Source organism: Vicugna pacos, chromosome 30 (genome assembly GCF_048564905.1).
Source record: "Vicugna pacos chromosome 30, VicPac4, whole genome shotgun sequence".
NCBI classification, from domain to species: domain Eukaryota; kingdom Metazoa; phylum Chordata; class Mammalia; order Artiodactyla; family Camelidae; genus Vicugna; species Vicugna pacos.
In genome coordinates this window covers 10,378,702-10,405,235 of record NC_133016.1, presented here as the reverse complement: position 1 = coordinate 10,405,235, position 26,534 = coordinate 10,378,702, and the positions used below count along the sequence as shown (strand labels likewise).

The following is a 26,534-nucleotide window of genomic DNA, read 5'->3' as shown; positions in this document are numbered from 1 at the left end:
CCAATCTTTTATTTTAGAAATACAATCTATATACATTACCAATATTTTAGTTTACTTTAACTAAAAGATTTTGTTGTATTTAAAATTTAACAAATACATTTCAGAGATGATTTAAAGAAAAAATATTTAAATTCTCATTTGGTTTGAACTATAATAAAATTAGTATATTTGTTACCTGGTGAATAAATATAATGTATTTTTAATGTGATAATTGTTATTAATTTGTGAATCCATTTATCTAAATGCTAATAAATTTTTTCAAAGGCACTAGCTAGTAAGATACACAGCATGTTTTAAGTGAGTCTCCCTTATTATACTGTTAAATATCTTACTGTCAGTGAGACTTCACATTTATTTTCGCATTGATTTTTTTTTTTTTTTTGGTAAAATAGGGACTCTTTCAAGACAAGACAGACACTCATCACTGAGACTAAGAATGTTCTTCTAAAACAAGCTGTAAAAGTCCCATCCTCAGTCTTTTTAAAGCAGAAGTAAAAATGGTACAAATAAAAGCTAGGCTTACAAAGTAATGAAAAGTTAATTTGAAATTATGCCCCAAAGTAAGCACAATTTTTCAGAAATCCAAATGTGCCATAGTTGCCAGTTTTGCTGAATTATTCCAAGAACACTGAATGGCAGCACTATCTACCTCTGTACACAGTGTCCCTGACCTTCGTTTATTTGCATCAGTGCCCCTTTGAAAGATTACTTTGCTAAACATCATATGGTCTTAACAACCTGAATTTGTGAGTAATTTAAGTAATTTTCACGGGACCTCAATCCAAGTTGCTATCAAACTTTTCTTACAGAAAAAAATTGGTTCAAATAGTCTCTGATAAAGTTTGGGGAGGTGAAATCAGTGTGTATTGAACTGTCTTTTCATGAACCCAATTTTTAAGATAACCTATGTTAGACCATCATTTGTTCTTTAAGGACATAACTTTCTCTAGACCCACTTTTTTGATCTTTGAACAGTAATAACTAACTGTAGTTAACATTTCAGGCTGATTACCAATTTCTTCATGGGTTTTTTTGTGTAAATAATGTATATTTAAAGAGCTTTGTAATTAGCCACTCTAATTCCTAAAATTCTCCAGATTGGCCAGGTAACAGAATTCCAACTTTATGTTGGATGTTGACTCTCTTATAAGCAAACTATGAAATAAATTTAGCCTTTCATGTGAATAGCCATGTGTTTGAAAGTTCTAATGTAACTTTACAGTGTACTTGGTTTTGTTACTATTTTTATTTCAGTACACTTTAAAAATTAACAGATTGAAGATATATACTACCACTCAAAAATAATAAATGTATCTGGTAGATTTCTGCATATTGGCAAAAGAATTGGATTTTAGACGATTTTTATATAAGGATGCTTCCTGTGCGTTTCGCCTGTGGAATCAGTGCTCTGATCACAGTGTGAGAGAGAGTGCCATGTCCCATCATTCGTATTTTCCCTTCAGGACTAACTATAGGAAACTTTGTTTTGATTGCCTTCTTTATGGTTTACTTTGTTCGTATATTTAAGAAAAACCTGAAAATAAAAATTCCTGTGCACTGTATAAGACCATACCAATCATAAAGTACACAACAGTTAATATTAGTAAGCTTAACAGAATATAAAAGAAAACTGTATTATGTGTTTTTGATAGTACACAGATAATTCCTTCAATTCTGTGTGGTAAGGAATGTAAATTATTTGCTTTTCTGCAAAGAGTCTTCAATAATATCTGGAAAATTCTGTCCAAAGCATGTCTATATTGGAGGACTGTTTTACTATTTGAACTCCTTTTATTTCATTAAAGACTACTCCATTATTTTTATTCCAATTAGATCATTTCATGAATAGATTTCTTGAGGGACTTCAGTGTAGCAAAATTTATGTTGTCTGTAAACTGGCATTTTGTGTCATTATAAGTATTAAAAAATTCTTTGTCAGTAATGTTATTTAAGGTTGTCATTTGTTGATAGAGTCTGCTTCTTAAAATTTTTAAACTACTATCTTAGTGGAAAAGTAGCCCTTTCTTCTACTGTTGGCATTTGCAGCCTTGGATACTTTTAGGTACGGATTTTCAGAGAAGCTAGCAATATTTTAAATACCTCTATGTAAAATACACATTGTTGAGTAGTATTAATAATTTCTCATTGACTTTATGACTTCATCGGTGGTTTATCTTTATTTCTGATAATTACTTGACAATTCTTTAAATTTTTAGCTTTCTCTGTTCAGAAGCCTTCCATCATGTATTAAATAATGAACTTTAGAGTGAATACTTTAATAATGTGAATCATTTCCTAATTTATTTTTTATATGGATTTATCAATATAGTCACCTTTCTAACAAGTTATAACAAATTATTTTGTCTTACCACCAAAGAGCATAGAAATAATAACATACTTTCTATTCCTCACAAGACTTTATGAAAATTACACAATAGTAAAACTGAAAGTGCCTTAGCCCTTTGGAAGTTTTATGAAAGGTCAAAATGAAGTTTAAAATTTTAAATCACTGCATCGCTGAAGTGTGGATAACCCTCTCCCCCATACTTTTGTCTTCTAGTAAGTGAACAGGTTACCATGCCAGGCGTGATGTACCGAACATGGCGGTAGAAGGCAGAAATCAGTTTTTGATTGTTAGTTTTGCCTACTTTAACCACTCCCAGAGTATCCAACCTAATGAAGACTAGTAAGGTAAATTTGCTTTTTATTTACTAAAATTTGTGATTAAACTAAAAATTTTCAAAGTTCTGCATAAGTTAGTTTAATAGATTAGTTTTCCATTACATAATTTGTTTAGGACAAAGAGGAAAACTTGGACAAAGAGGAAAACTTGGAAAAGCTTTCCTCTTTGCAGCCCCACTCACATCTGTTAGTGTACATTTGATTCTTACAGTAACTAGCTCCTTCGATATTTAGATTGAACTTCCAGGCTCCTTGTAATTAAACTTTTCATATTCAGGGAAGCAAAATAAGAACTAGCATTTTCTTGAAAATAAGTGGCTCCTAGTGTTTCCTAAAAGAAGGAAACCCTTCAGTTAACCATTGACCGTTAAAGTTAAAATCCAGGTTTCTTGCTGAAGCTACAGAAGTCTTCAAATCTGAGGAGGTATATGCTCCATATCAGATTTGGAGACCATTTTGGTTTCTTTGTCATACCAGAAAAACTCTTGTAATCATCCTCAAGAAATTACAGAAAGATGACAGAGGACTAGAGATGAACAAATGTCCTGATTTACAGATTTTGTACAATGTGTGTTACCATATAGTTCTCAATTTAAAAACTAGATATAAAAACTGCAGGCTGGCCTTTTCTGACTGCCCAGCTCTTAAGTAACCCCTGTAACTCCCTCATCAGCCTGGTTTTTCTATTTCATGGTTTTTACCAGCACTCATTTTCTTTCTTTTTTTTTTTTGGTCTGTCTCTCTCACTAGACTGAGCTCCAGGAGAGGAAATGTTGTCTATCCTTTTCAATCAGTGTTTTGAAGAATGCCTGGTGTATGGTTGGTACTCAGTAAACATTAATTGAATGAATGAATGAATGATTGAGCTTGGAACCAGTTCTATGCAAGTTCTCTAGTTAGATTAAAAAGATGATTATAAGGATCTAAAACAGTATGAATTTACTGATACTACATTCCAAACTAACCTAATGTCCTTTCTATAGAGCCATTATATACTGATAAGAATTGTGTAGTCTTGTGCATTTTGAGCTCAGCAAAGTATTTGACTGTTTCTCATAATGTCTTTATTTATGGGGTAGAAAATATGGGTAAATAAAAGTGTAAATAAAGAGTTGTGCCATGTGAGTACCTATATTGTGCCAGGCATAGGATGCAATGAACATAGCTTGCAGCCAGGCAAGGAAGCAAACAGGTTGCGAGAGAAAGACTGAGGAGGATTACCTTAATTAGAGTGATTACTGAAAGGCCTAAGGTAACATTGTACCTTAAAACTAGGAAGAATAGACTTTAACCATGTGCAAATAGGGAATAAAGGACATTATATGCATGGGCCTTGGTGTATTCAAGGAACTGGAAAAAGAAAACCAGTGTGGCTGGAGCATTTTGAATGAGATGGAGAATCAAAAGATGAAATTGGAGAGGAGCCGAGCCAGATCATTACAGGGCTTTGTACACTATGGTCAGAAACTAGAAAGGGAAGCTTTTGCATAGTTGAAGCAGTAGAATGACTTGGTCCAATTTACATTATGGTTAAATATGCTTAAGCTTGGTGAGAATGCTCTGGAAAAGGGCATGAGTAGAGGCTGCAGTCACCCAAGCAAAAGATGACAATGGCTTGGACAAAAATGGAGGGGAAAAGGCATCTCTGAGAGAGATTTTGAAAGTAGAATTGGCATGACAGGTTGGGCATGAAGAGTGAGAGAAAGAGAAAAACCAAAGATGTCAATGAGATTATGGCTAGAAAAACTGAGGAAATAATGGGTAATGACAATAGTGAGGAAGTGAGGTAAGGAACCAGTTTTAAGAGTCAGTCTACAGTTTTGTTTTAGATGTGTCCGATCCAGTATGTCCGAGAGTTACCTGTGTAAATGTCAAGTAAGAAGTTAGTTATCCAAGTCTGCATCTCAGGAGGGGTCAGGGTTGAAGCTGTAAATTAGAGAGTCATCAGTATTTGAATAAAGCCATGGAACTAAATGAGACGGCCTGAGGAGAGAGTAACTGTGAAGAAGAGGATCCAGATCTGAATCCTGGGACACTCTCATATTTGGAAATTCAGCAGAGCAAGAGGAACTACTAAAAGGTTCAGTTGGAATGTACAATAAGATAGGGGGAAACCAAGAAAGTGTAGCGTGCTCCTTAGTCAGGATGAGGGTAGATCTGAAATCCATTGGAAGATTCAAGTCGTTGATGACTTCAACAGTAGTTCTGGTGGATTGGTGGAAATAGAAGCCTGATTGGAGTGGGTTAAAGAGAGACAATGACTAGAGAGGACAACTCTTTGAGGGAATGTTGCCATTAAGGGGAGCGGTAGTACCGGGAGCTACAAAGGAACGTAAGGTCAAGGAGAGCTGTTTAGTTAAGTTTTGTAACAAGAGAAATTAGATTATGTTCATATGCTGATGAGAATAAACCACTAAAGTGAGAGGAAGTGATGAAGCAGCAGCAGTAACAGGCATCAACTGTGAGTGAAATCCTCGAGAAGACAAGAGGGTAAGGTCCAGAGCACAAATGCAGCCTGGCTGCCACTGTAACAGGAGAGAAAGCAGAGAACAGATACACTTGGAGGTAATTTGGTAGAGGTGGTGGTGGGAAGATTTGGGGGTTTCCGTTTAATTTCTTCTCTTCTCAGTGAAGTATGAAGCAAAGAGATTAGCTTGGCTGGCATGTGGAAAGTATTGGAGGTTTGAGAAGAAAGAAGGTAGAAATGGTTGTTTTCAAGAATGGCAGAATTAATAAGTGAGGGAACTGTAGGACTGCCAAGCAATTTTTGAATTTCATAGTAATTATGAATTTAAAGAAAGCCAGTTAACTCAATGTTCTTATTTTTTTTCTTCCAGACAATATTAGCTGTTCAGGAGCAGATGTGAAGTACACATACAATAAAGTAAAACCAGGTCTGGGTTTTTCCAGATGCATAAGAGGAGGAGAAAAGACAAGGATATTAAAGCTCCTTGCAAAGAAAAGATTATAGTGATGGACCATAGAATCTAAACTGGGAAAGGAGGAAAATGAGATACTGGAACGAGGAAGGAAATAAATAATCTGAGGAATGGGTCTCAGTAAAGTAAAAAATATGTAAGTGAACTGGAAAGATACTTTCTTTGAAAGGAGAAATGAAAAACAAATAACATACCTGTTCTACCTCTAAGCTTTAAGGAACAGAGGTTTGTGAGAACAAAATTGAAAAGCCTCCACTTAAAAGCATAGCGGGGAAGGTGATGTCTTAGGGGTAGCCAGGATTCAATTAATACAAGATGAACAAGAGACCCTTCAAGAGAAGAGGTTGAGGATGTAGATGAGAAATCTGAAGACAGACCTTGAGTTCCCAGACCTTGAGGTGTTGGGGAAGGAGAAACATTCTACAGTCCTGTGATTAGTTCTCCACCTTTAGTGCTCAGGGGGTGGAGGGGGCGGTTAGAGACTAAGTAACTTTAAGGAATGTTCAGAGTAGCTCAAGAGTAAGACCTCTGGTCAAAAAAAGCTTGGGCTTCTGTTCAGTGAGGGAAGCAGGTTTGTGATGGCACAGTAGACAGTCTGAGAAAGTGGTTAGTTCCTCTAAGCTGGAAGTATAAGGTCCTTTGGTCCCCTGTTCTCTCTGCCAATCAGAGTGTTGTGGATAATGGGAAAGCTTCAGGTTTCTCAGCATTAAGTATGTTGTTAGCTGTTGTTAGCTTCATCATTATTGTTTCAATTTTCTGTTCTCTTTCTCCCTTTCTTCTCTTCTGATACTCCCATTATGCATATAACTTTTGTAGTTGCCCCACAGTTCTTAGATATTCGGTTCTTGTTCGTTTGTTGTTTGCTTTTCAGTCTTTTTTCTGTCTGCTCTTCAGTTTTGGAGGTTTCTATTGATAAACCCTCAAGTTCAGAGATTCTTACCTCATCTGTGTTCAGCCTATGAATAAGCCCATCAAAGTCATTCTTCATTTCCGTGCAGTGTTTTTTCTCTCCAGCATTTCTTTTTCATTCTTTCTTGGGATTTCTATCTCTCTGCTTACATTGCCCACCTGTTCTTGCATACTGCCTACTTTATCCATTAGAGCCCTTAGCATATTCATCATTTTAAAATTCCCAGTCTGATTATCCCAGCATACCTGCCATGTCTGGTCTGACGCTTGCTCTGACTCTTCAGACTGTTTTTTGCCTGTTAGTATGCCTTGTAAATTTTTCTTGATAACCAGGTGTGATGTACTGGGTAAGAGGAACTGTTGTAAATAGGCCTTTATTAACGAGGTGGTGAGGTGTTGGGGAAGGAGAAACATTCTACAGTCCTGTGATTAGCTCTCCACCTTTAGTGAGCCTGTGCCTCTGGATTGTGAACTTCAGGTATTGCTCAATTTTTTTCTCCCCCTTTAGGTGGGACAGAATGGCAACAGTGGGCTGGAGTGGGGTTTTCCCCTTCACCAGGCTGGTTAGGCTCTGATAATACCCCAGCAGCTTAGGCTCTGAGGTTAATTAGCTTCCCTAAGGGTGGGCCTTGTTAAGAAGAACAGAGTCTTCTGGTGTATTTCAAAATTGCTCCCTCTCCCCTCCTGCCAGAGGCACAGATTTTTCTCTGATACCTACTGTGAAACCCTGGTCAAGGTGCTGGAGGAAAAACTCACCAAAATGTAGGGAATGCTGTATGACTGGGTCGCACTGGAGTTTTTAACTCTCCGACTTGTCCACTCTGGGCCTCCAGCAACTGATCAATTACAGCTCTGGTTTTCCTGCTGCAGTCCTGGTTCCCACAGAGGCTATAGCTCATGAGTTTCTGCTCTGGTAACTTATGATTGTATTTGCCTGTCAGTCTCTCCAGTTTGGGGGGCAGTGGCATGCCCTGTGACCTCTTTGGGTTTAGGAAGATTCATTGATTTTTCAGTTTGTTCAGCTTTTTACTTGTCAGGACAGAGTGGTGACTTCCAAGCTCCCTACATGTGGAACCGGAAACAGGATGCAGCAGAGATTTTTTTTTTTCCCTAATGCAGAACACAGAAAAGAGAGTAAAAGTCATATGGGGCAGGAGAAGAGAGAGATTGGGCAGAAATGTTGTTTGAAGAGAGAATGGCCAAGAATTTCCTCAAACTGACAAAAAAAACATCAAGAAGGCCATGAACCACAAACCTGATAGATTCAAAGAAAACTAAGCCTACGTATGTTATAGTAAACTTGCTGAAAACCAAATTCAAAAAGAAAATCTTGAAAACAGCAACTGTGAAACTGATAGTTGACTTATCAACAAAAAATAAAGGTATTGGATTTTTTTAAATGCTGACAGAAAATAACTGCCACTCCAGAACTTTATAGTCAACAGAAATACCTTCTAAAATGAAGGCAAATTAAGATACTTCTGGACACTCTGCTGCCCTCTCCCCCCAAAAAACCCAAAGCAGAAAACAGAATCTGTTACCAGCAGGCCCACACTAGAGAAAAAGAAAAACCAGAAAAAGTTATTCAAGCAAAAGGAAGTTTCCTCAAACTATGTGATAACTTAGAGATGCAAAAAGAAATAAGCAATAGGAAGGGTAGATATATGGGCAAAATTTTTAATGTCTTATAGGATTTTAAAGATACGTACCCAAGAAAAAGAGCACACGAGGTGGGGACAGGGTGTGATTGATATTAAAGCAGTCTAAGTTTCCTGAATTGCCCAGGAAATAATAAAACTACTTTCCCTTAGACTTTAGCAAATTAGGGATGCATGTTGTAGTCTCCAGGTAACTATTAAAAGAATGTCAAGCTTATAGAGAGGAAGAATAGGGTGATTTTTTAAAATTTTTTTTTCAGGTAATAGCTTCAAAATATATTAAGTAAAAAATTATAGAACTAAAAAGAGATATCATCACACGGTCATAGTAGAAAGTTCTTATGTTTTTAACCCACTCCTCTCAGAAACTGATGGAAAACAGTTTAAAAATCAGGGAGGACATAGAAGATTTAAACAACACAATTATAAGTTTGACCTGATAATCTTATGAAGAACTCTGTTGCAAAAGAACTTGCAGTTGCAAAGTACATGCTATTTTCAAATGTACATGGAGCATTTAACAAAATGACTCTAAGTGGGGTCACAGTGCAAGTCTTTTCTATAAGCATCACAGGACTGAAATCCTGCATAATCTGTTCTCTGACCACAGTGGAATTACATTATAAATTAATAACAAAAAGGTAACTAGAAAATATCAAATGTTGAAAAGGTAAGCAATGTGCTTCTAAAAGAAACCATAGGTTAAGGAAGAAGTGACAGTGAAAATTAGAAAATACTCTTATTTAATAATAAAAATTCAAAAATATCAAACTTATAGGCTGAAACTAAAGCCATGCTTATAGGGAGTTGTACACATAGCTTTAAATACATAAATTAGAAGAAAGGTTTAAAGTCAGTCATCTAATGTTCATATCAGTAAGTTGGGAAAGAACCGAAAGGAGGCAGAAGAATCAATAAAGATCAGAAATTAATGAAATACAGAACTCAAACATATAATAGGGAAGATGAACAAAGCTGAAAATTCTAAATAATTGAACTAATAAATCTGATTAAACTCCAGCAAGACTTATCAAGAAAAAGAGAAGGCATAAATTACCAGTATTAGAAATTAAAAAGAAGAAACCCCTACAAATGCTACATTAGAAATATGAGATTTTTATGAATGACTGTATACTAACAAAGTTAAAAGATTAGATGGAATGACACATTCCTATTTAAAAACAAACACATAAACTACTTATCAAAACCAACACAAAAAGAAATAGAAAAACTCTGTAGTTAAAGAAACTGAACTTGTCATTTAAAACCATGCCATGAAGAAACCCCAGTGTCCAGATGGCTTCATCAATGAATTCTACCAAATACTTAAGGAAAAAAACCACCATTTTATACACTTCTTCAAAGTTCTTCCATATATTTCAGTCTTGTTCAGCATAACACTGACACCAAAACTTAACAGGACCCAATTCAGAAAGGGAATGACAGGCCAATCTCTCATGAACATAGATGTGGAATTTCCTAAACTAAATATTAGCAACCTATGCATCAAAAAATAAATAACTAAATAACTAAATAAAACACCTAGGAATAAACCTACCTAAGGAGAAATGCTGGAGAGGATGTGGAGAAAAGGGAACCCTCCTACACTGTTGGTAGGAATGTAAATTAGTGCAGCCACTATGGAGGACAGTATGAGGTTCCTTAAAAAACTAAAAGTGGGCTTACCATATGATCCAGCAATCCCAATCCTGGGCATATATCTGGAGAAAACTACAATTTGAAAAGGCACACACACCCCAACATTCACAGCAGCACTATTTATAATAGCCAAGACATGGAAACCACCTACATATCCATCGACAAAAAAATGGATGCAGAAGATGTGGTATGTGTACACACACACACACACACACACACACACACACACACAATGGAATATTACAGAGCCATAAAAAAGTGAAATAATGTCTTTTGCAGCAACATGGATGGACCTAGAGATAATTACATTAAGTGGAGTAAGTCAGAAAGAGAAAGAAAAATATTATATGATATCACTTATATATGGAACTAAAAAAAAGATACAAATTTTATTTACAAACCAGAAATAAACTCACAGACATAGAATATAAACTATGGTTACCAAAGGTGAAAGGAGGGGAGGGATAAATTAGGAGTTTGGGACTAACATACACACTCCACTATATATAAAATAGATAAACAACAAGGACCTACTGTATAGCACAGGGAACTATATTCAATTTTTTATAATAAGCTATAATTAAAAAATATGTATATGTACATATATGTACAACTGAATCGCTTTGCTGTACACCTGAAACTAACATTGTAAATCAACTACACTTCAATAAAAAATAAAATAAAATATTAGCAATCTGAATCCACCAACGTATAAAATAGCCCTAATATCCTTCACCAGTGAAATGATGAATATAGTGTGATACAGTCATATACTGGAATGCTTTACAGTAACGACATGGATGACTCCCCCAAACATGATATTGAACAGAAGCCACACACAAAATAGTTCATACCATAGTGTAGACTCCATTTATATAAAGTTCAAAAGCAGTCAAAACTAATCAGTGGTATTATAATTAAATTTATCAAGAAAGATAAGTGGGAATGCCTAAAACGGAACATGAAGGGGCTTTTGGGGTGCCAGTAATGTTCTACTATATGATTTGGGTGCTGGCTACATGCATGTGTTCATTTTATGATAATTCATCAAGCTGTACACTTTGTGTATGTTATACTTCAATAAAAATATTATTTAAAATAAATCATTCCATCTCAATCTAGATAGCAGCATCAGTTGTCTGTTGAGCCAGTCTGAACCTAACCAATACAACGTTGCCATCAGTGTAAAGGATAATCCTTGTCCTTTAGTTCATGTCTAAGGGATAAACAGTCACTCTCCACCATATTATTAAGGTAGGGTTAAGAAGGAAGAAGTAGAGGAAATGCAAATTAAATCCTTGTGTCCACTTGAAACCATTTTATATATAACAAAATATCTAGAAAGCATGTGATAACTACAACATGTACAGTTTAGAAATTCATTTGTTTTCAATACCAAAATAGAACTATAGAACTGAAAAACATTCTTGTCTACCAAGGCAAGCTAGGTGCCCATGTGTACAGCTCAAAAGTCTTCCTATTATGTTTGGGTGTCATTATGTGATAGTATTGCACCTTGATTTATCTGTAAGTGGACACTGATCAATGGTTTACTTTTGTTTAAAAAGTGTTTTATGTAGGCGAGGTGAGAGGAAGAGCAAACCATAACAAGGTAGGTAATAAAACCATTTGTATTTATTAGTAAGTTTTCACTGAAAGATTTGTAGTCTTATGTTTACCTAATAACTCTGCTTTTTATACATTCTCTTTAGCTCTGTGCCAGTAATTATTTTTGTATCATCATGTGAAAAAAGTTATATGAACTGACTAATTCTCATTCTTGCTGACATTTATAAGCATTTCATTAACAAGATTGTGCCTGTTTTCTGGTGCCTAAATGAAGACTGTTAAAATGTAACACTTAAAAACCACCTGCTAGAAACAAAAATAATAGCCATACTTTTATTTTACCTTTTTGATTCTGAAAACTAAAGAGTTCTTGCAGAAGTGGGAGTGGTGGGGATTTCCAGGGTGAGGTGCACACTATCCATGTAAAAGAGTTTTCAAATAAACTGATGATTCCTATATTTGTATAATGTGTTTTGTTTTTCCACAGAATAAATAAAAAAAATCATTGTCAACTGATTACTTTTTAAAATTTGGAAATGTTTAACTTTAATAAATGTTAAAGCATCTATTATTTAAAATATATTTTACATTTATTACATATAACCAAAATTTAATTGTACATGTGCTTATAAATGTGAGGGTTTTAAAAATCATAAGTAACATTTAAATTAGTTTCTGTCAATGATGAACAGTCTCTTTAGCTATATAGTGTGTGCATCCTTCACTTAATAGGGAAAAATAACATTTGGTTTAACTTACTTCCATGTTTCTCATAATAATGCTATTTATCTAGGAAAGATGATGTCCTCAAGCTCATTTTAGTGGATTTTGTTGATAGCAAATGTATTCTACATTAATCTTCATAAAATATTTGAGTTATTTGAGTAATAGTTTTGTAAATATAGAAAGTCTTTAAAAGTAATTTCATTTTTTTAATTAAACTTTTTTTTTACTAGATTTAATATGTTAACGTGGACATTCTATTGTTCAAAGTGCTTCCAAAACTGGCACACTCACCTCTGGGGCTTTCCAAGCAGAAGTTTTAAGTCCCCTAATCTTTTTTGAAAAAAGAAGGGGGTGATGTTGGAAATGTGCCAGGAGTCAGCCTTGGTATTTCTCTTAAAGTGCCACAGTGAAAGTACCCTCTCCCACAAGTCAGTTCCTTTTATCAAAATCATAATTTCACACCACCACCATTGCCAGAAAGCCTGTCTCCACAATCAAGACAACAGTAGGCCAGTTACACATTTTTAAAATCTGTACTTTTGACCATTCCTGTACTTACTTCCTCTGAGTTTCAACATCTATTTACCAAATTTACACACCTGTCAGTTAAAATGCAAAAGTAATTTTTCCTCAGTGTAAATAGCATAGGAATATGAAAAGTTAAAATTAGTAGTTTCTCGTTTCATTTTTGCAACTCATCTAGTATTAAAAATTTGGTGCTTTAAAAGATGAATGGATAAAGGATATATACATACATACAATGGAATATTACTCAGCCTTAAAAAGAATGAAATATTGTCATTTGCAGCAACATGGGATCTAGAGATTATCATACTGTGTGAAGTAAGTCAGACAGAGAAAGACAAATATATGATATCACTTATATGTGGAATCTAAAAATGATATAAATGAACTTATTTACAAAAGAGAAACACTCACAGACATAGAAAACAAACTTCCAATTACCAAAGGAGAAAGTGGGGGAGAGGGATAAATTAGGAGTGTGGGATTAATAGATACACACCACTATATATAAAACAGATAAACAACAAGGATTTACTGTATAGCACAGGAAACTATATTCAATATTTTGTAACAAGCTATAATGGAAAATAATCTGGAAAAGAATATATATATAAAAGTACATAAACTGAGTGACTTTGCTGTACATCTGAAACTAACAAATATTGTAAATCAACTATACATACAGTTCAATTTTTAAGAAAACCTGAAAAAAAGAAGAAAAAAAATTGGTGTTTAGTGAAGCAGAACTCACACTCCAGGGCCAGACATTTGAATCCCATCTCTGTCACTTCTTGGCAAGTAACCCTAGGCAAGATATTAACCTCTCTGCCTCAGTTTCCTCATCTGTAGAATGGGACTAATAGTAGTACTCCTTATAAAGCTGTTGCGAGGATTAAATGAATTTGTAAGTGTAAGTATGCTATTAGTGTTTACTATTATTATTGTCTGTCCAGAAACTTCCTTTGCTTATATAAATAAAATCATGTTTCTGATTATTGTTTACAAATATGTGATGATATAACTCTGTAACGTGCTTCTTTTGCTATGATATGGAATTGCTTTGTCAAAAGCACTTAAAATTTTTTAATCAACACTACCAGATTGTTTTCCAAAAGCAAAAAGTAACTGGGCAGTACACCAACCGGGCTGCAAAGCAGAGAGTTGCAAAGCAAGGCAACTAGCGTGGTGACAGTAACACAAAGGTGGGAGGGGAAGATGGAAATATGCTGTTCTAAGGTCCTTACAATATACCTGAAGTGTCAGAATTTTATCTGAAGGTAGACTGTGATGTCATAGATGCATGTTGTAAACCAAGAGCTAAACATAGCAAGAGATACATAAAATAAGCTAACAATAGAGAAAAAAAAAGAATCCTAAAAATACTCAAAACATCCAAAGGAAGGTAAGAAAAGGGAAAAAGGAGCAAAGATGGAACAAATAGAAAACAAATAGCAAAGTTCACCATATCTATAATCACATTAAATGTGAATGGCCTAAACACTTCAATCAAGAAATAGAGATTGTCACACTGGATAAAATGAAAAAGCAAAACCCAACCATATGCTGTCACTTTATATAGGCATAGATAAATTAAAATCGCAGCATTAGATACACCATGTAATTGCTATTCATAAGAAAAGTGAAGTAGCTATACAACTAATATCAAAGGCTCCGGAAGACAGAATTTAACCACTGATCAGGGAGGACATGTAATAATGATAAAAAGGTCAATTCAGCAGAGACATAATAATCCTAAATGTTTATGCCTCTCATCAGAGATTCAAACACGTAGGGGGGAAAATCCTGACGGAACTTGAAAGGAAAAACAAAGCCACAGTTTTTGTTGGAAATCTTCACAACCTTCTCACAAGGAGACAAAATCACTGACTATTTTAACCAACTTGACCTAACTGACATTTACAAAACACTTCAACCAGCAACAGTGAAATACAGTTTTTTCGAGTGCACATGGAATATTCATGAATATACAGCACATGCGGGGCCAAAAGTAAGGGATGTTGATGGCTCTGGAACGCTAGGAATTCAAACTATATTCTACTGACAAGAAACAAGCGTTTTCACTCAAAAAGTTATCTATGCGAAGGCTGGGCAGACGCGTGCCCCGGGCACCACCTGGAAGTGCGGCGCGGGGCGGAGACAGCGGCGGCCGGCAGCCGGGGGGAGGCCGGAGGAAGTGTCTGCTGACCGGAAAAGTGGACGAGGACACTGCGAAGCGTGCCGGACGCTAGAGTGGGTGATCCTTTCACTGTTGTCCAGGGAACCCCCAGTGGAGATCCTCGCCTCGTTAACTCCCAGACGCGGGGCACCCACTTTGGGAGGCCCGGCCTGGATGCCTGACAGACGAGTCGAGGCGGGCGTGGGGCCGGGCCAGGCCGCCGGGCGGCTGTCCTTCCCCGGGCATCCGGCCCCCGAGTCCCGGGAAGCAGGCCAGCCACGTCTGCGACCGTGAAAGGCACCCTAAGGCAGGTCGCAGGCAAACCTGCGCTCGAGGGCGCCCAGCGGGGCAGAGGACGCGGGCGGCGGGCACGGAGAGCACCTCAGCTCCCACCCTGTCCCTCTCTGCACGCGAGGGAAGGAGACGTCGCGCCCCGCGCTCGGGCCCCATCTGGCGGGCGCGGCGGGAAGGGGGGAGCCGCCCGGGCGGGGACAGGTGCCGGGGCGGGGCGCCGCGGGGCGGGGCGCGACGGCGGGGCGGGCGGACTCCGAGGCCCCAGGGAGCCCCGCGGCCCGGGCCGCAGAGGCCGCTGAGCGCGGCGCCCAGCCCGCCCCTCCGCGCCATGGCCCCGCGCGCCCGGCGGCGCCGCCGCCCGCTACCCGCGCTGCTCGCGCTCTGCACGCTGCTCGGCCTGCTGCAGGTAAGGAGGTCGCCGGGCACCCTCTGCCCCCGCCGCCTCGCGGGCGCCTTCCCCGCCCGTCGCTGCGCTCCTCGGAGGGCCGCCCGGGCTCCCGCTCCCTGCGCCCGACGCCTCCACGGGAGCTGGGAAAGGACGGGGCGCGGCGGCTGCCAGACGTCCTGAGACCTGGACGGAGAAGCAGGAGCTGAAGATTTGAGGGCGGGGAGGGCGGAAAGCTGCGGCGCTGCGAGTTGGGCGGTGGAAGGTGGAAGGTGGAAAAGGGCGAGTGGAGGGGTCTTAGGGCGCAGAAGAGGGGGTTGCGGGACCCCAACACCCAGACACTGGCGCTTACAAAAGTCCCACATAGTAGCAGGCTTTGGTGGTATCGTTAATTCTCACATTTCTGGAGCACCTACTAGGTGCCCCCTCAGAGTAGCCGCTGCGGACACAGCGGCGTAGACACAGCCCCTTCCCCTGCGAACAGAAAAAGCCAGGGAAAAATTGAGTCGCAGACAATACCCGTACTAAGTAACCATCGTAAATGCGATGTCTCCTTTCGGGCCATTTTGAGTTCCCCAGGAGCTCGCCGTAACTTGGGCTTGTAACTGGGCTTCGCACCTTTTCCCCAACTGTTTCGTTGGTTGTCTGAAGACTAGAGCGATCATCGCCTCGTGGGGATGTCTAGAGCGTGTATGGGAACAGAATTTGGTAGTTTCTTCAGAAAAACTGACATCAGATTTCTTTTTTAATGCTCCCCTCTTTTTTATGTCTCCTTTCTCCCCTCCGACTGCCCCCACAAAGATTTTAAGGCCCACCAGTTCAGTATCTACCCGGAATAACATGGAATCGCTTATCCTTAGAAATTCTTTGATGATGTTAGGACAACATAGTATTTGCAGTTGGAGACACCAAGGTACCTGGGGTGCTTGAGCCAGTGGTGGAGCCAGAAACACCCCTGTTCTCCGTGACCTCAGCCCGGGATGGGGCTGGGAGGGGCAGGTGGGCCCAGCAAGGCAGTAGTGAGTCTCACTGGTGCCGGGCGATTCTGGGGCTCCCCAGGCGGGGATGCACCAGGGGCTCCCCTGGGGGCCTTTCCCCCTGGAGTATCACGGGGCTGATAAAGGGCTTCAGCATGAAGAGGGCTAGAGGTGCCAGAAAATGAGCACCTTCCTAGATCCGTGTCCACATTTCCGGCCCCCCTAAAAAATGTCTTTACTAGATCAGTCAGTACCGTCTCTAAGTAAATAAAGACAGTTACTGGTTTTCTGTCCTCCTGGAGGTGCAGGAAACCCAGCACCACAAATACTGTAAGAGTCTTGTATACTTGGAAGTCCCTCAGAGGGAAGGGTAAATGTTGGTGGTTTTCTGGGTTTCGGCAGTTTCAGATTTCCCTTCTCTGTTAAAACTGGCTTAGGTTGTTGTTGGCATTGTTAAGCAGAACTGCACAGAACCCTGTGAAGACAGGAGAGAGGCACTTGTAGAACTGTATTTGGGTGAGAAGGAGGGGATGCCAGCCTGGTATTACGGCCTCGACAGAAATAACAGGAGTGGGCGGGAGCAGAAAATTCTCATGAAAATTCAGTCCATTTCGTTTCTACTTGTGTGAATCTCTAGGAATGGTTAAAGGAAAAGAAGGCGGAAAAACCTAATGGAATTTTTTTCATTTTAAGCACTTCTGGTGTTGCTTAATTAAGTGTTCAACAGGTTGGACAGGGTGCTACCTTATTTGAACTAAGACACCAAGACTCCAGTGAACAGCTAACCACCTGAGAAAAACCTGCTCACTGCTCACAGTTTAAAAAAGAATCTCACATTGTTATTGCAAGGCTACATCCATATATGTATAAAATACAGTAGGTTCTAACATTAACAGCAAATGCTATCAAAACATTTAGTTTTCATTTTAGGAATCAGTCCTAAAACAGTGAGTTTTTTTTCAAGCAACTTTACTGAAACCAAATAATGGGGTACATTTTTCTTTAAGAGGGTCTATATAATCATTTTCTAGAAAGTATAGCTATCTGTACTAACGTTTTTATATGGAGAACATAGTGTCTTTGTGGTTTTAAAGACAACTGTGAAATAAAATTGTTTTACCTGGTTGGAAAAAAACATATTTATTTTTCAGAGATATCTTCAGCAAGTGCCACCTCCCCTCCCTTTCCCTTTTGGCTACTTGAATTATGTGCATTTTTAAATCATAGCTAAACAGGAAACACTCAAATGATGCTGGGATAGCTCTAATCAAATGATATGTTTGTGCCCAGTCTCCCTAGTGGAAATCCATTAATTCTGAAAAGTGAAGCTTGATGTAATGTTGCAATATTTTCCTCCAAAGATACTGTGGTTTCAAGCACTCTGTATTCAACTACTGCTTATTTGGCCAACCTGTTGTATTGGTTCAAAAAAAGGAATTGCATTGGTGATCCATTGATGTTATTTATCACAGTGGGGGGTATTGGTTTTATAAAATAGTTGGCAGAAACAGCTTCTAGAATGCTTTATCTGTAAGTATTGTATTTAGTTTCATTTGTATTGTATTAAATCAATTTCAGCTTACCTGGAAGGCTGTAAGTTTTGCTTTTAAAACATCTCTGTGATATTTCTGTGCACCTGTACATGTGAGGGAATTTGTGTTCAGACATAAGGAGACTATTTGCATACAGAAAAAAAAACCATTTAAAGTTTTTATGTTGATAGTCCTGTTGTTTATTCCAGTTAAGAAACTATAGGAGCAGGTTGTTTTCATTAGGGTAATTGATCACACACCCATGTGTATCCTCAGTTATCCAAGACCTAAGGGCAAATTCACTCATATCCAAGCCAGCAAACATTCATGGGATGTAAAACTTTGTGCTGGTGACAAACAAGGTGAAGACATAGCTGTGTCCTCACAGGTCACAGTCCAGTTGAGGACAAGACGGGTGAAGCTGTGATAATAACTACTCAGCCTGTGATATGAGAAGCACAGGGCAGTGGAGGGAAGGACAGAGGGTATAGTTGGAGGAATCACGGAGGGCTTTTGGAGGAGGGGGCTTCTGAAGTGGTCTTGGGAGGATGAGGAGGAAATCAAGGGTCAGAGAAGGAATGATTCCAAGAGGCAGTTGGGGAAGAGAGCTTTCTATTTAAGAAGGTGGTGTGAGTGGGTTAGGCCTAAAGGAATCTTGCCAAAAAAAGAAAAAAAAAATTTTATGGCTTTACAGATAGCACAAAGCTTAATGGCTTAATTCGAGAAACCCAATGACAGGCAGGACATTAAACATTTATAGTTTTTGAGATAACTCTTGTATGGCCCTTGTTGAGGTGCTAAGGTAGACTGATCAAAAACAGATAGGCTGCAGGTCCCTGGAAAGGCCTGTGGGGAGACCCCGCAGAGGAAATCCCCGGGTGGGGCTCAGGGCCCTAGGATAGGTGGGTGCCCGCACCTGCCCAGCTCTCTTCCTGCCCCACCAGCCCCTCCTAGAGGGAAGACTTGGCTGTATGTTAATACTTTGTTTGGAGAATCACAGACTCAGGGATCAGTGTCCTTTTGTTGATAACAGATATTTCGAATGCCTCCCCCATTATTTCCTTCCCACCACTTCCCCCGAAAATGGCAAATCTGTAACATGAACATGTTCTCCGTGTTGATAAGGAAATATGAACTTGCTTTTTCAGTTATCTACCAGAAATTCTTACACCAGGAAAACTGAAACAATAAAGGTGTATCTTTGAAGGTCAATAAATCAGTGTTTTATGAGGCCATGAAAAGGGGAGTTCCAAAGCAGGGCCTCCTTTGCAGAGGGTGTTGTTTAAAGAAGGAGCTGCCTGAACTTTCTCTGCCAGGTCAGTATTAAAATTTCCCCCATGGTATTTTCCTATTTTTGAAGTGCATGGAAAAAGATATTAGTGCTTTTCCCACATGGTGAGTCCAGAGGACGGGATGCTGTCTAGGCTGTTCTTGCTGTGGATGGGGGTCTGCATCCCTCCCTGAAGGTCCTCAGCTCTAAGAGTGAGCATCTCCCCAGGGCATCTCCCCTCGGCCAGGTGCCCCCAGAACAGCCGGTAGCCTGGCTGCTGTCTCCCTGCAGCGACCTGACCCCAGCCCTCAAGGGAAGGAGACCTAACCCCACCTGCACACACGCAGAGCCAGCCTGGGTGGGATTCTGTCCGGCAGGTGATTTTCCGTCCAAGCACCTGTACATTCTCCACCTGGTTTGCCAGAAGTCCGGCACCTTCTCCTTGTGTTTCTCTCTGGCCGTCATGGGTGGGCTTCCTCCAGGAACCGCTGCTAGAAACACCGGTTTGAGCTCAACTCATCCTTACCAGCCCCCAACCAAAGCCCTGAGCTGGAAGAAACCAAGAGTGAGACAGTGGACTTCAGCAAAACATTAGGCCCGGTCGGTCTGAAGTTCTCAGCGAGCTTTTGAGGTTTAACGCAGAGTGGGCGGCGCCCGAGCTTCCGCACGGCCCGCATCTGGGTCCTCGTTCCCAGAGGCGCCGCCAGGCTGTCTCCTGCAGCCCGACCCGCCTGCTGGCCTGGCAGCTGCCGCCTGTCTCGCTGGGCTCGGCCGGCGGGGCTGGCGCGGCTGTCCTCACGGCAGCGCGGTCAGCCGCCTGAAGCACATTCTGCCTGCACGTGGGCTAACTTTCTGTCTTTGTTTTGTGGGCCACCACCGACTTCCGGGTACGACGCTCAACAGTGAGAAATGAGATTGCGTTTGTGCTCCATGTGTTCCTTCAGTTCAACAAAGTGATCGCCTCCTCCATTTGGGACGCTCTGCAGTGGGGAGCTAAGGAGGCAGAGAACCGGTGCACAGCCCTGGAAGCGCCCAGTCTAGGCACGTGCAGACGGTTAGAAGGCAGGGGGACACTTGTGTCACCGGAGTGCTTTCAGGGTGTGGGGAGCACTCGGGCTAGACTGTTTAACCAGCCTGAAAGTGCCAGGGAAAATATCCTCTTCTTCCTTACCATGCGGTTGTGTGTGTCGAAAGTACAAACAGAGGGACAAGACGACAGCATTGGGCCAGGGATTTGAGGGTGGCTCGTGCTCTGTCTGGTGGTGGGAACACTGGGGAGGCCTGACAGGGTGCAGTGTTTTCAGGCAACTGTAAAGAGGACAGCGTTCCTGGACTCCAAGAGCAGGCGGGGAGAGAGGCAGAGCCAGCACTCAAGGGCCTTGGGTGCCAGGAAAATAGTTTAGATTTTATCTCGATATATCATGAGCTGGGGAGGGACTGATCTGATTTGTGCTTTATGGAGAAGGGTGCCCGGGGGCAGGCCCAATAAGGAGGCCACAGTCTCTGGTTTAGGTAGAGCTGGTAAAGGCTTGAATCAGGTCAGGGATGGGGTAAGAGAAAGAAGCCAAATGCACGAGCGATTTCAGAGCCAGCGAGCTGTGATAGGTGCTGAAGATACCGGGGCAAAGGATGTGGTTGGACTGATTATGAAAAAAAATGTGGTAGATGTCAGAACAAAACAGCTGACCATTTTGATTGTATTTTTTCACAGTTTAATAAGGAAATTTCTGTCTTAGTCCAAATCAAAATCAGATCAGGTTCAGGTTCAAGAAGGATTTTTTTTCCCCCAAACAATGAAGAAGGATGCTGTTGAGGATGTGGACTCACACTTGCTTTGGATTATGTTGTTGAGAGGCAAAGTTCCTTAGACTCCATAGAGGTGAAAACAAGCAAAGAGCTGGCCCCAAAGCATTAGGATCTGCAGGAAATGTGTGTGCTCTGGAATGGAGAGCCATTTCCTGACCGAAAGGTGTCTTTAGAATTAGAAGTTCAGGATGTAGGCAGAGTTTTAAAAACTCAGGACTAAAGAGATAAGCACCCCGTGATCCCCAGAGGGTCCCACGTCAGCCCTGACCCATGGTCTTCCCACACTGGCCTCAGATGGGACACCTGCCCTTAACTGAAGCACTGTTTACCTTGGACCCGTAGCGCGGCAAAAACTTTTCGCTTGCATGAAACACATTTTCCTGGTGGATGTTAGTGCCTCAGATGAATGTTTCCCTTCCTGTCTGCCCAGCCCCCTTGGGCCTACCCTACCCAAAAAAGTCCTAGGCCAGCAGGTGACCCAGATGCCTGTATGGCACAAGCAAAGTCAGAGAGCTGCCAGGTTTCCAAGGGTCAGGAAGAACCGACTGCAGAAAGCACCCTTTCAGTTCATCGGAGTAAGAATAACTTATTACATTTCCTGTTCAGCGTTGAAGAGTACATGGCACTTCCTCCAGCTACCAGAAATTTGAAGACTTTCCATTAAAAATGAGGAAGAAAAACTTTTAACTTTTCGTGAATGTGACGGTTAAACCTGGCAAGTCGGGAGAGGGCGTGTGATATCACACAAATCCTCTTAGCACCACAGAGTTTGCTGGCTTGGGTTCTCATTACCTCCCCCAAATGGGAAACAAGCCACTTATTCTAAGGTTCTGATTTTTTAAAAAATATTTGTTCCTCTTAGGGATATAGTTAGCAACTGACTTAAAAGTATATTCTTAAGTAGCACAGTCAGCTGTCAAACTCATATCCAGTTGAAAAAAAAAAAAACCTATCCAGGGCCCTCAACCTTGTACCCAAGCAGGATCTCATCTGAAACGTTCAAGGTAATTGAGAATCCATTCCATTTTTCAAGCGTAGTAGAGGTCATTCACATCCGCCCTTGCTAATCCGGTGCATCATTTAACAGTTCCCAATGTCAGGACGTTCCCTAGAGCAGACCTAAATCTAATACTATGCCACGATGTGACCCCGTTGCCTCAAATTTGTTCTTTCATGGGGTAGAGAACAGTTGGTCAACGTCATCTTTATTTTTGTGTTTCTCTTGTTGAAGCTTGTCGGCCCACTGCTTCCCCTTGCTCGGGTTATTCATTCTACTTCCTTTAACCTCTCTGTCAGCGTTTTTCCTTCCAATTCTCAGGACCCTGGTTTTGCACTCCCATAAAGCACTCTGGAAAACATCAGATGTACCCCACGTGGCCTGTGCCCAGGAAAGCTCCCCATCTAGTTGGGAAGATAAGATAGCACAGTCCTCATGCCTTGCAGATAAGTGGGTTTAAAACTGCTAAGACATGCAAGCAAGGTTCCGTGGAAGCTCAAAATAGGAGGGGATTGCAGCGGAGAGCGGGCAGGTAGTGCTTGTCTGGGACTGGAAGGACAGGCATGATTCTGAGGGCAGAGAGAGCAGAGAAGGGGACAGAGGTGGGGACAGGCAAAGCCATACAGGAGAAAATCAAGTCCTGTCCAGCTGTCTGGAGCCCAGAGCTGGCCAGAGACCAGAGACAAGGACAAGTTGGGATAGGAGAAGTTCCTGGTTAGTGGTGAAGGGCCGTGTGAGCAAACCTTAGGAGGGAGTTAGGACTCTGCCCTGTGGAGAGAGTGGCCCCTGGACCCAGCGTCTGCAGCACCTAGGGATGTGTTAGAAATGCACATTGCCAGGTCCCCTCCCCCAGGCCTACTGAATCAGAAACCCTCAGAGTGGGGGCCAGCAACTTGGTATAACCATCTCTGCAGGGGATTCTGATGCACGCTTAAGTCTGAGAACCACTGCTGTGGACTTAGGATTCCGTAAAGAAGGTTTTGAGCACAGCTGTAAGTGAATATTATATGATTAATTTCTTAAAAGCACCTGCCCTTTGTTGAATCCGCACTGTGTGCCAGGCATGGGCTAGAGGTTTGACACAGATTTTCTCTAATCCTCACTCTCCCTTGCCAGGAAGATGAGAAAACTGAAGCACAGAGAGGCCCAGTTTGCACAGCTCAGAAATGACAGAGCTGAAACCCCTCCCAGGCTTCTGCTCCAGTGGTATGGCCTTGACCCTTCAGGGAAACTGCTTATGCAGTCGCCTTTATGACGGGGTGGGGAGCAGAGAAAGAGACCTCCAGAACTAGGGGAACAAAAGCAAGTTTTTTTTAGTGTTTTGGGAAATAGCGTAACCAGATCTGCTCAAGGATGTCCACTCATTGAGGGCTTTCTGTTATTAACTGTTATTAAGCAGAAAGAAAAATGCTGTGTCTTTAAGACTACCTGAGTTTGAACAGACACCCTCAGCATTCTCAGCATAGGGTCTGTGTGCTGATTGCTCCCTGACTCAGGAGGAAAAGAAGTGTGACATATTGAATCATCTCTGCCACTTCCCAAAGCAAAGGCATCTCTGACTCCTCTGTGCACCCTTCCCCCACCAAAAATAAGCTGTACTATATCCCTGCACCATAGCCCTGCTCCTGCTTCTGTCAAGACAGTTCACAGGCTGGTGTTTATCCCACTTCTGCCACCTGCCAGGCCCTGTGCTGTATGGGGTGGCAAGGGAGGGGGTGACGGGGAACAAGGCCTCCAGGTCTCAGGGCAGCAGACGGTGAGAGGTTAAATGTAGTTCTATTATATTTTAAAGGCTCTATATGTCTTAGTATTACCACAGTAACCATGAATTTGGGGATATCGCTCTTGGCCCAAATGACCGGGGCTCCTACTTTGATGTCTGTATCATGGCACAAATCTAAATCCACGGTCTTAAACTTTAACCCATTAATTTCTAATGGTCACAAGTTTTAAAAAATTAAAAAATGAAACCATGAAAACGTGCCCCCTTCCTATGGGCTTAGGTTTTCCTTGCCCCAGTTGGTGTCCCTGTGACCAGGCCATTGAGGTCCTACTTGTGTGTAAAACTACAAATGACCAAAGCACTAGAATGCACAACCGGTCATCTTCACTGGGCAGAGCAGTCCTCACGGGCAAGAGAATGCAGGAGCGATGGGCGCCTGGCTGACCTGTGCCCGGACAGTGAGTCCAGAGTGGCCTCATGACAGTGGCCTCATCCAGTGTGAGGCATTCTGCTCCCTGTGTGAGCGACAGCGTCAGAGGCCGGAGCAGCTGTGTTGTGTGTTAGGTGGACCTGTGTTCTATCCTGATTAGAAAGGGAATTTGAGCCCAGGAAGAGATTTCTGATCTTGATTTTGCAAACCGCTCCCCCTAAGAGTGTCTCTAATTTTACCCCAGATTGGTGGAGCCTTTCCAAGTTCATGCTTGGGAGTGTGGATTTGATTCTGAACTAGTAGGAAACTATTATAGGCTTCTGTAAAGGGAAGTTAAAAGATCACAACGGTCCTCCAGGAAAAATTATTCATTAATTTACCGAGAATCTGAGCATTCGCTGTGTGCATGGCACTGTGCCAGGGTACTTATCACGAACTGTCTGAGCAGGCTGCCTCATCTCTTTGTGAAGTAGCAGGGAGATAAGGGAGATAAGGAAGGGAAAGCCTCCAGCCATAGGGTCTGGCACGCAGTATGTGTTCCATAAGATAAATGGTGTCTGTATCCAGCCACGGGAGAGGCAGTTCTCCATGTCCATTATATAGATGGAGATAACTGTACAGAGTCTGGAGATATGAGAAAGTACTGGCTCTTGGTCATTAATGTCATCTCTGACCTTGCTACTCAAAGACCAGCAGCAACCACGTCACCTGGAAGCTTGTTAGAAAAATCTGCATTTTAATAAGATTTCCAAGAGATTCTTTTGCATGAAGGATTGAGAAGCACCGGTCTGTGAACATGGCAGTGGAGAAGAGTCAGATTCCCACGCTTGGCAAAGGGTGGTGCTGAAAGGTACTGAATAATATTGGTTGGTTGAGTTTGTTTTTAAAAAAAGTTGAGGTCAGTTGTGGCTGAAGCAAGACAAGGTGAAGCTCAACTGTGTTAATCAAATTAAAATAGGAAGAAGAGGGACAAGTTCAGATGAATCCAGGGATAGTGCTGGATGTGGGATTTTAGGTCTCGAAAAGCAAGATAGGTGAAGACTGCCCGGCATGGTAATGATTATTCCAGAAGCCGGGGCAGTGGTGTCTTGTGACCCAACCCCAGCCATCATGACATGGTCAGTCTCCCCACTGCATCTTCCATCCAGGTCCAGCATCTTGGGGACTCCTGCTCTGTAGCCAGCACTGGCTTAGTCCTTTGGGGGAACTTCTAGTTGAAGCCCTTGGATATGGCCACAGAGGACAGTGGAGGCTGTAAGATGTGGTTACATGGGGTGCGTAGTAGGATGATGGGAAGGGTAGAGGATATCTCAGGCGAGTCTCTGGGCGAGGCTCCTCAGAAGAGGCTGGACGTGTGCCAAGCCCGAGAGAGGGCTGGCATCTGTCTTGGTAATAAAGGCGGGGAAGGCTTGAGCAGAGCACAGGGACAAGGTCGACCCTTGAGCGGCTGCGGTTCGTAGAGTGGCGTGTGGGTGAGCAGTGGGTGAGGAGCAGACATGGGGACTCAGAACCAGGTGAGGGGGCTTGGAATGCCAGTGAGTGCAGAGTTAATCAAAGACTCAAGCAGGGAGTAGCCCTGAAAGTGGTGTAGGGACATCGGTTGACAAATGTTGGGGACAGTGAATGGGGGAAGGCAGAAGGTATGCTGAGCGCCTCATTGCAAGGCTACAGTCTACCGGGAAGGGCAGACACACAGATAACAACTAACTACAGTGCATCAAAGGGGTTGGGATAGGAGACTGTCTGGGTGGATGCCAGACCATCTAGTACAAGGGTCTAACCAGTCAAGGTGGGAGATCTTCGGTCAAACCAAAATGGCCAGCATCAGTGATTTCACATTTCAGCCTAGTTGACACGGGCTCGAAGGTTAAGTAGGGCCACAATAGTGGTCTGAAAGAAATGGGGAGCAAGGGGCTGTAGTGTGATTTAGGCCTGGGATCCTGGGCAGGGCTCGTTGAGGAGAACTTCATCTTGGCCTTAAACGATCTCTGACCTTGCCACTTAATCACCAGCATCCCCTGGGATCTTGTTAGAAATGCAGAATCTCAGGCCCCACCCCAGATCTACCCAATGAGTATCTGCATTTTAATTAGATTTCCAGGTGATTCTGTGCACATTTAAGAACCACTATACTTCACTCTGAGAGCCAGGGCAGTCTTGTCCCTTCCCCGGCCACTTTGGGGGCTTGAGGCCTTCTTAGCTTGGTCCACCCCCGGAATAGAGACAGAACCTGGAAAGGTCCTTGACATCCAGCAGACCAGGGCCTGCGTGGAAGCA

At 41.8% G+C, this 26,534-nt stretch overlaps 2 protein-coding genes across 6 annotated transcripts in view; both read left to right on the top strand.

The window, feature by feature from the left end:
* Positions 1–5,756, top strand: part of RELCH (RAB11 binding and LisH domain, coiled-coil and HEAT repeat containing) — a 107,591-nt gene extending 101,835 nt beyond the window's left edge. The window contains exons 30-32 of one of the 2 annotated variants that reach the window (XR_012065573.1): positions 2,561–2,691; positions 3,433–3,501; positions 5,520–5,756. The gene's annotated coding sequence lies outside the window, so the exon portion shown is untranslated. The remainder of the gene's footprint in view (positions 1–2,560; positions 2,692–3,432; positions 3,502–5,519) is intronic. The other variant, XR_012065572.1, reaches the window with a different exon arrangement.
* Positions 5,757–14,861: 9,105 nt separating this feature from the next.
* Positions 14,862–26,534, top strand: part of TNFRSF11A (TNF receptor superfamily member 11a) — a 50,440-nt gene continuing 38,767 nt past the window's right edge. For 3 of the 4 annotated variants that reach the window (XM_072952209.1, XM_072952208.1, XM_072952207.1), the window contains exon 1: positions 15,427–15,543. In XM_072952209.1, the coding sequence (XP_072808310.1) occupies positions 15,466–15,543 (78 nt within the window). In that variant the 5' untranslated portion in view covers positions 15,427–15,465. Of the gene's footprint in view, positions 14,918–15,426; positions 15,544–26,534 lie in introns of those variants that run through there. The other variant, XM_072952210.1, reaches the window with a different exon arrangement.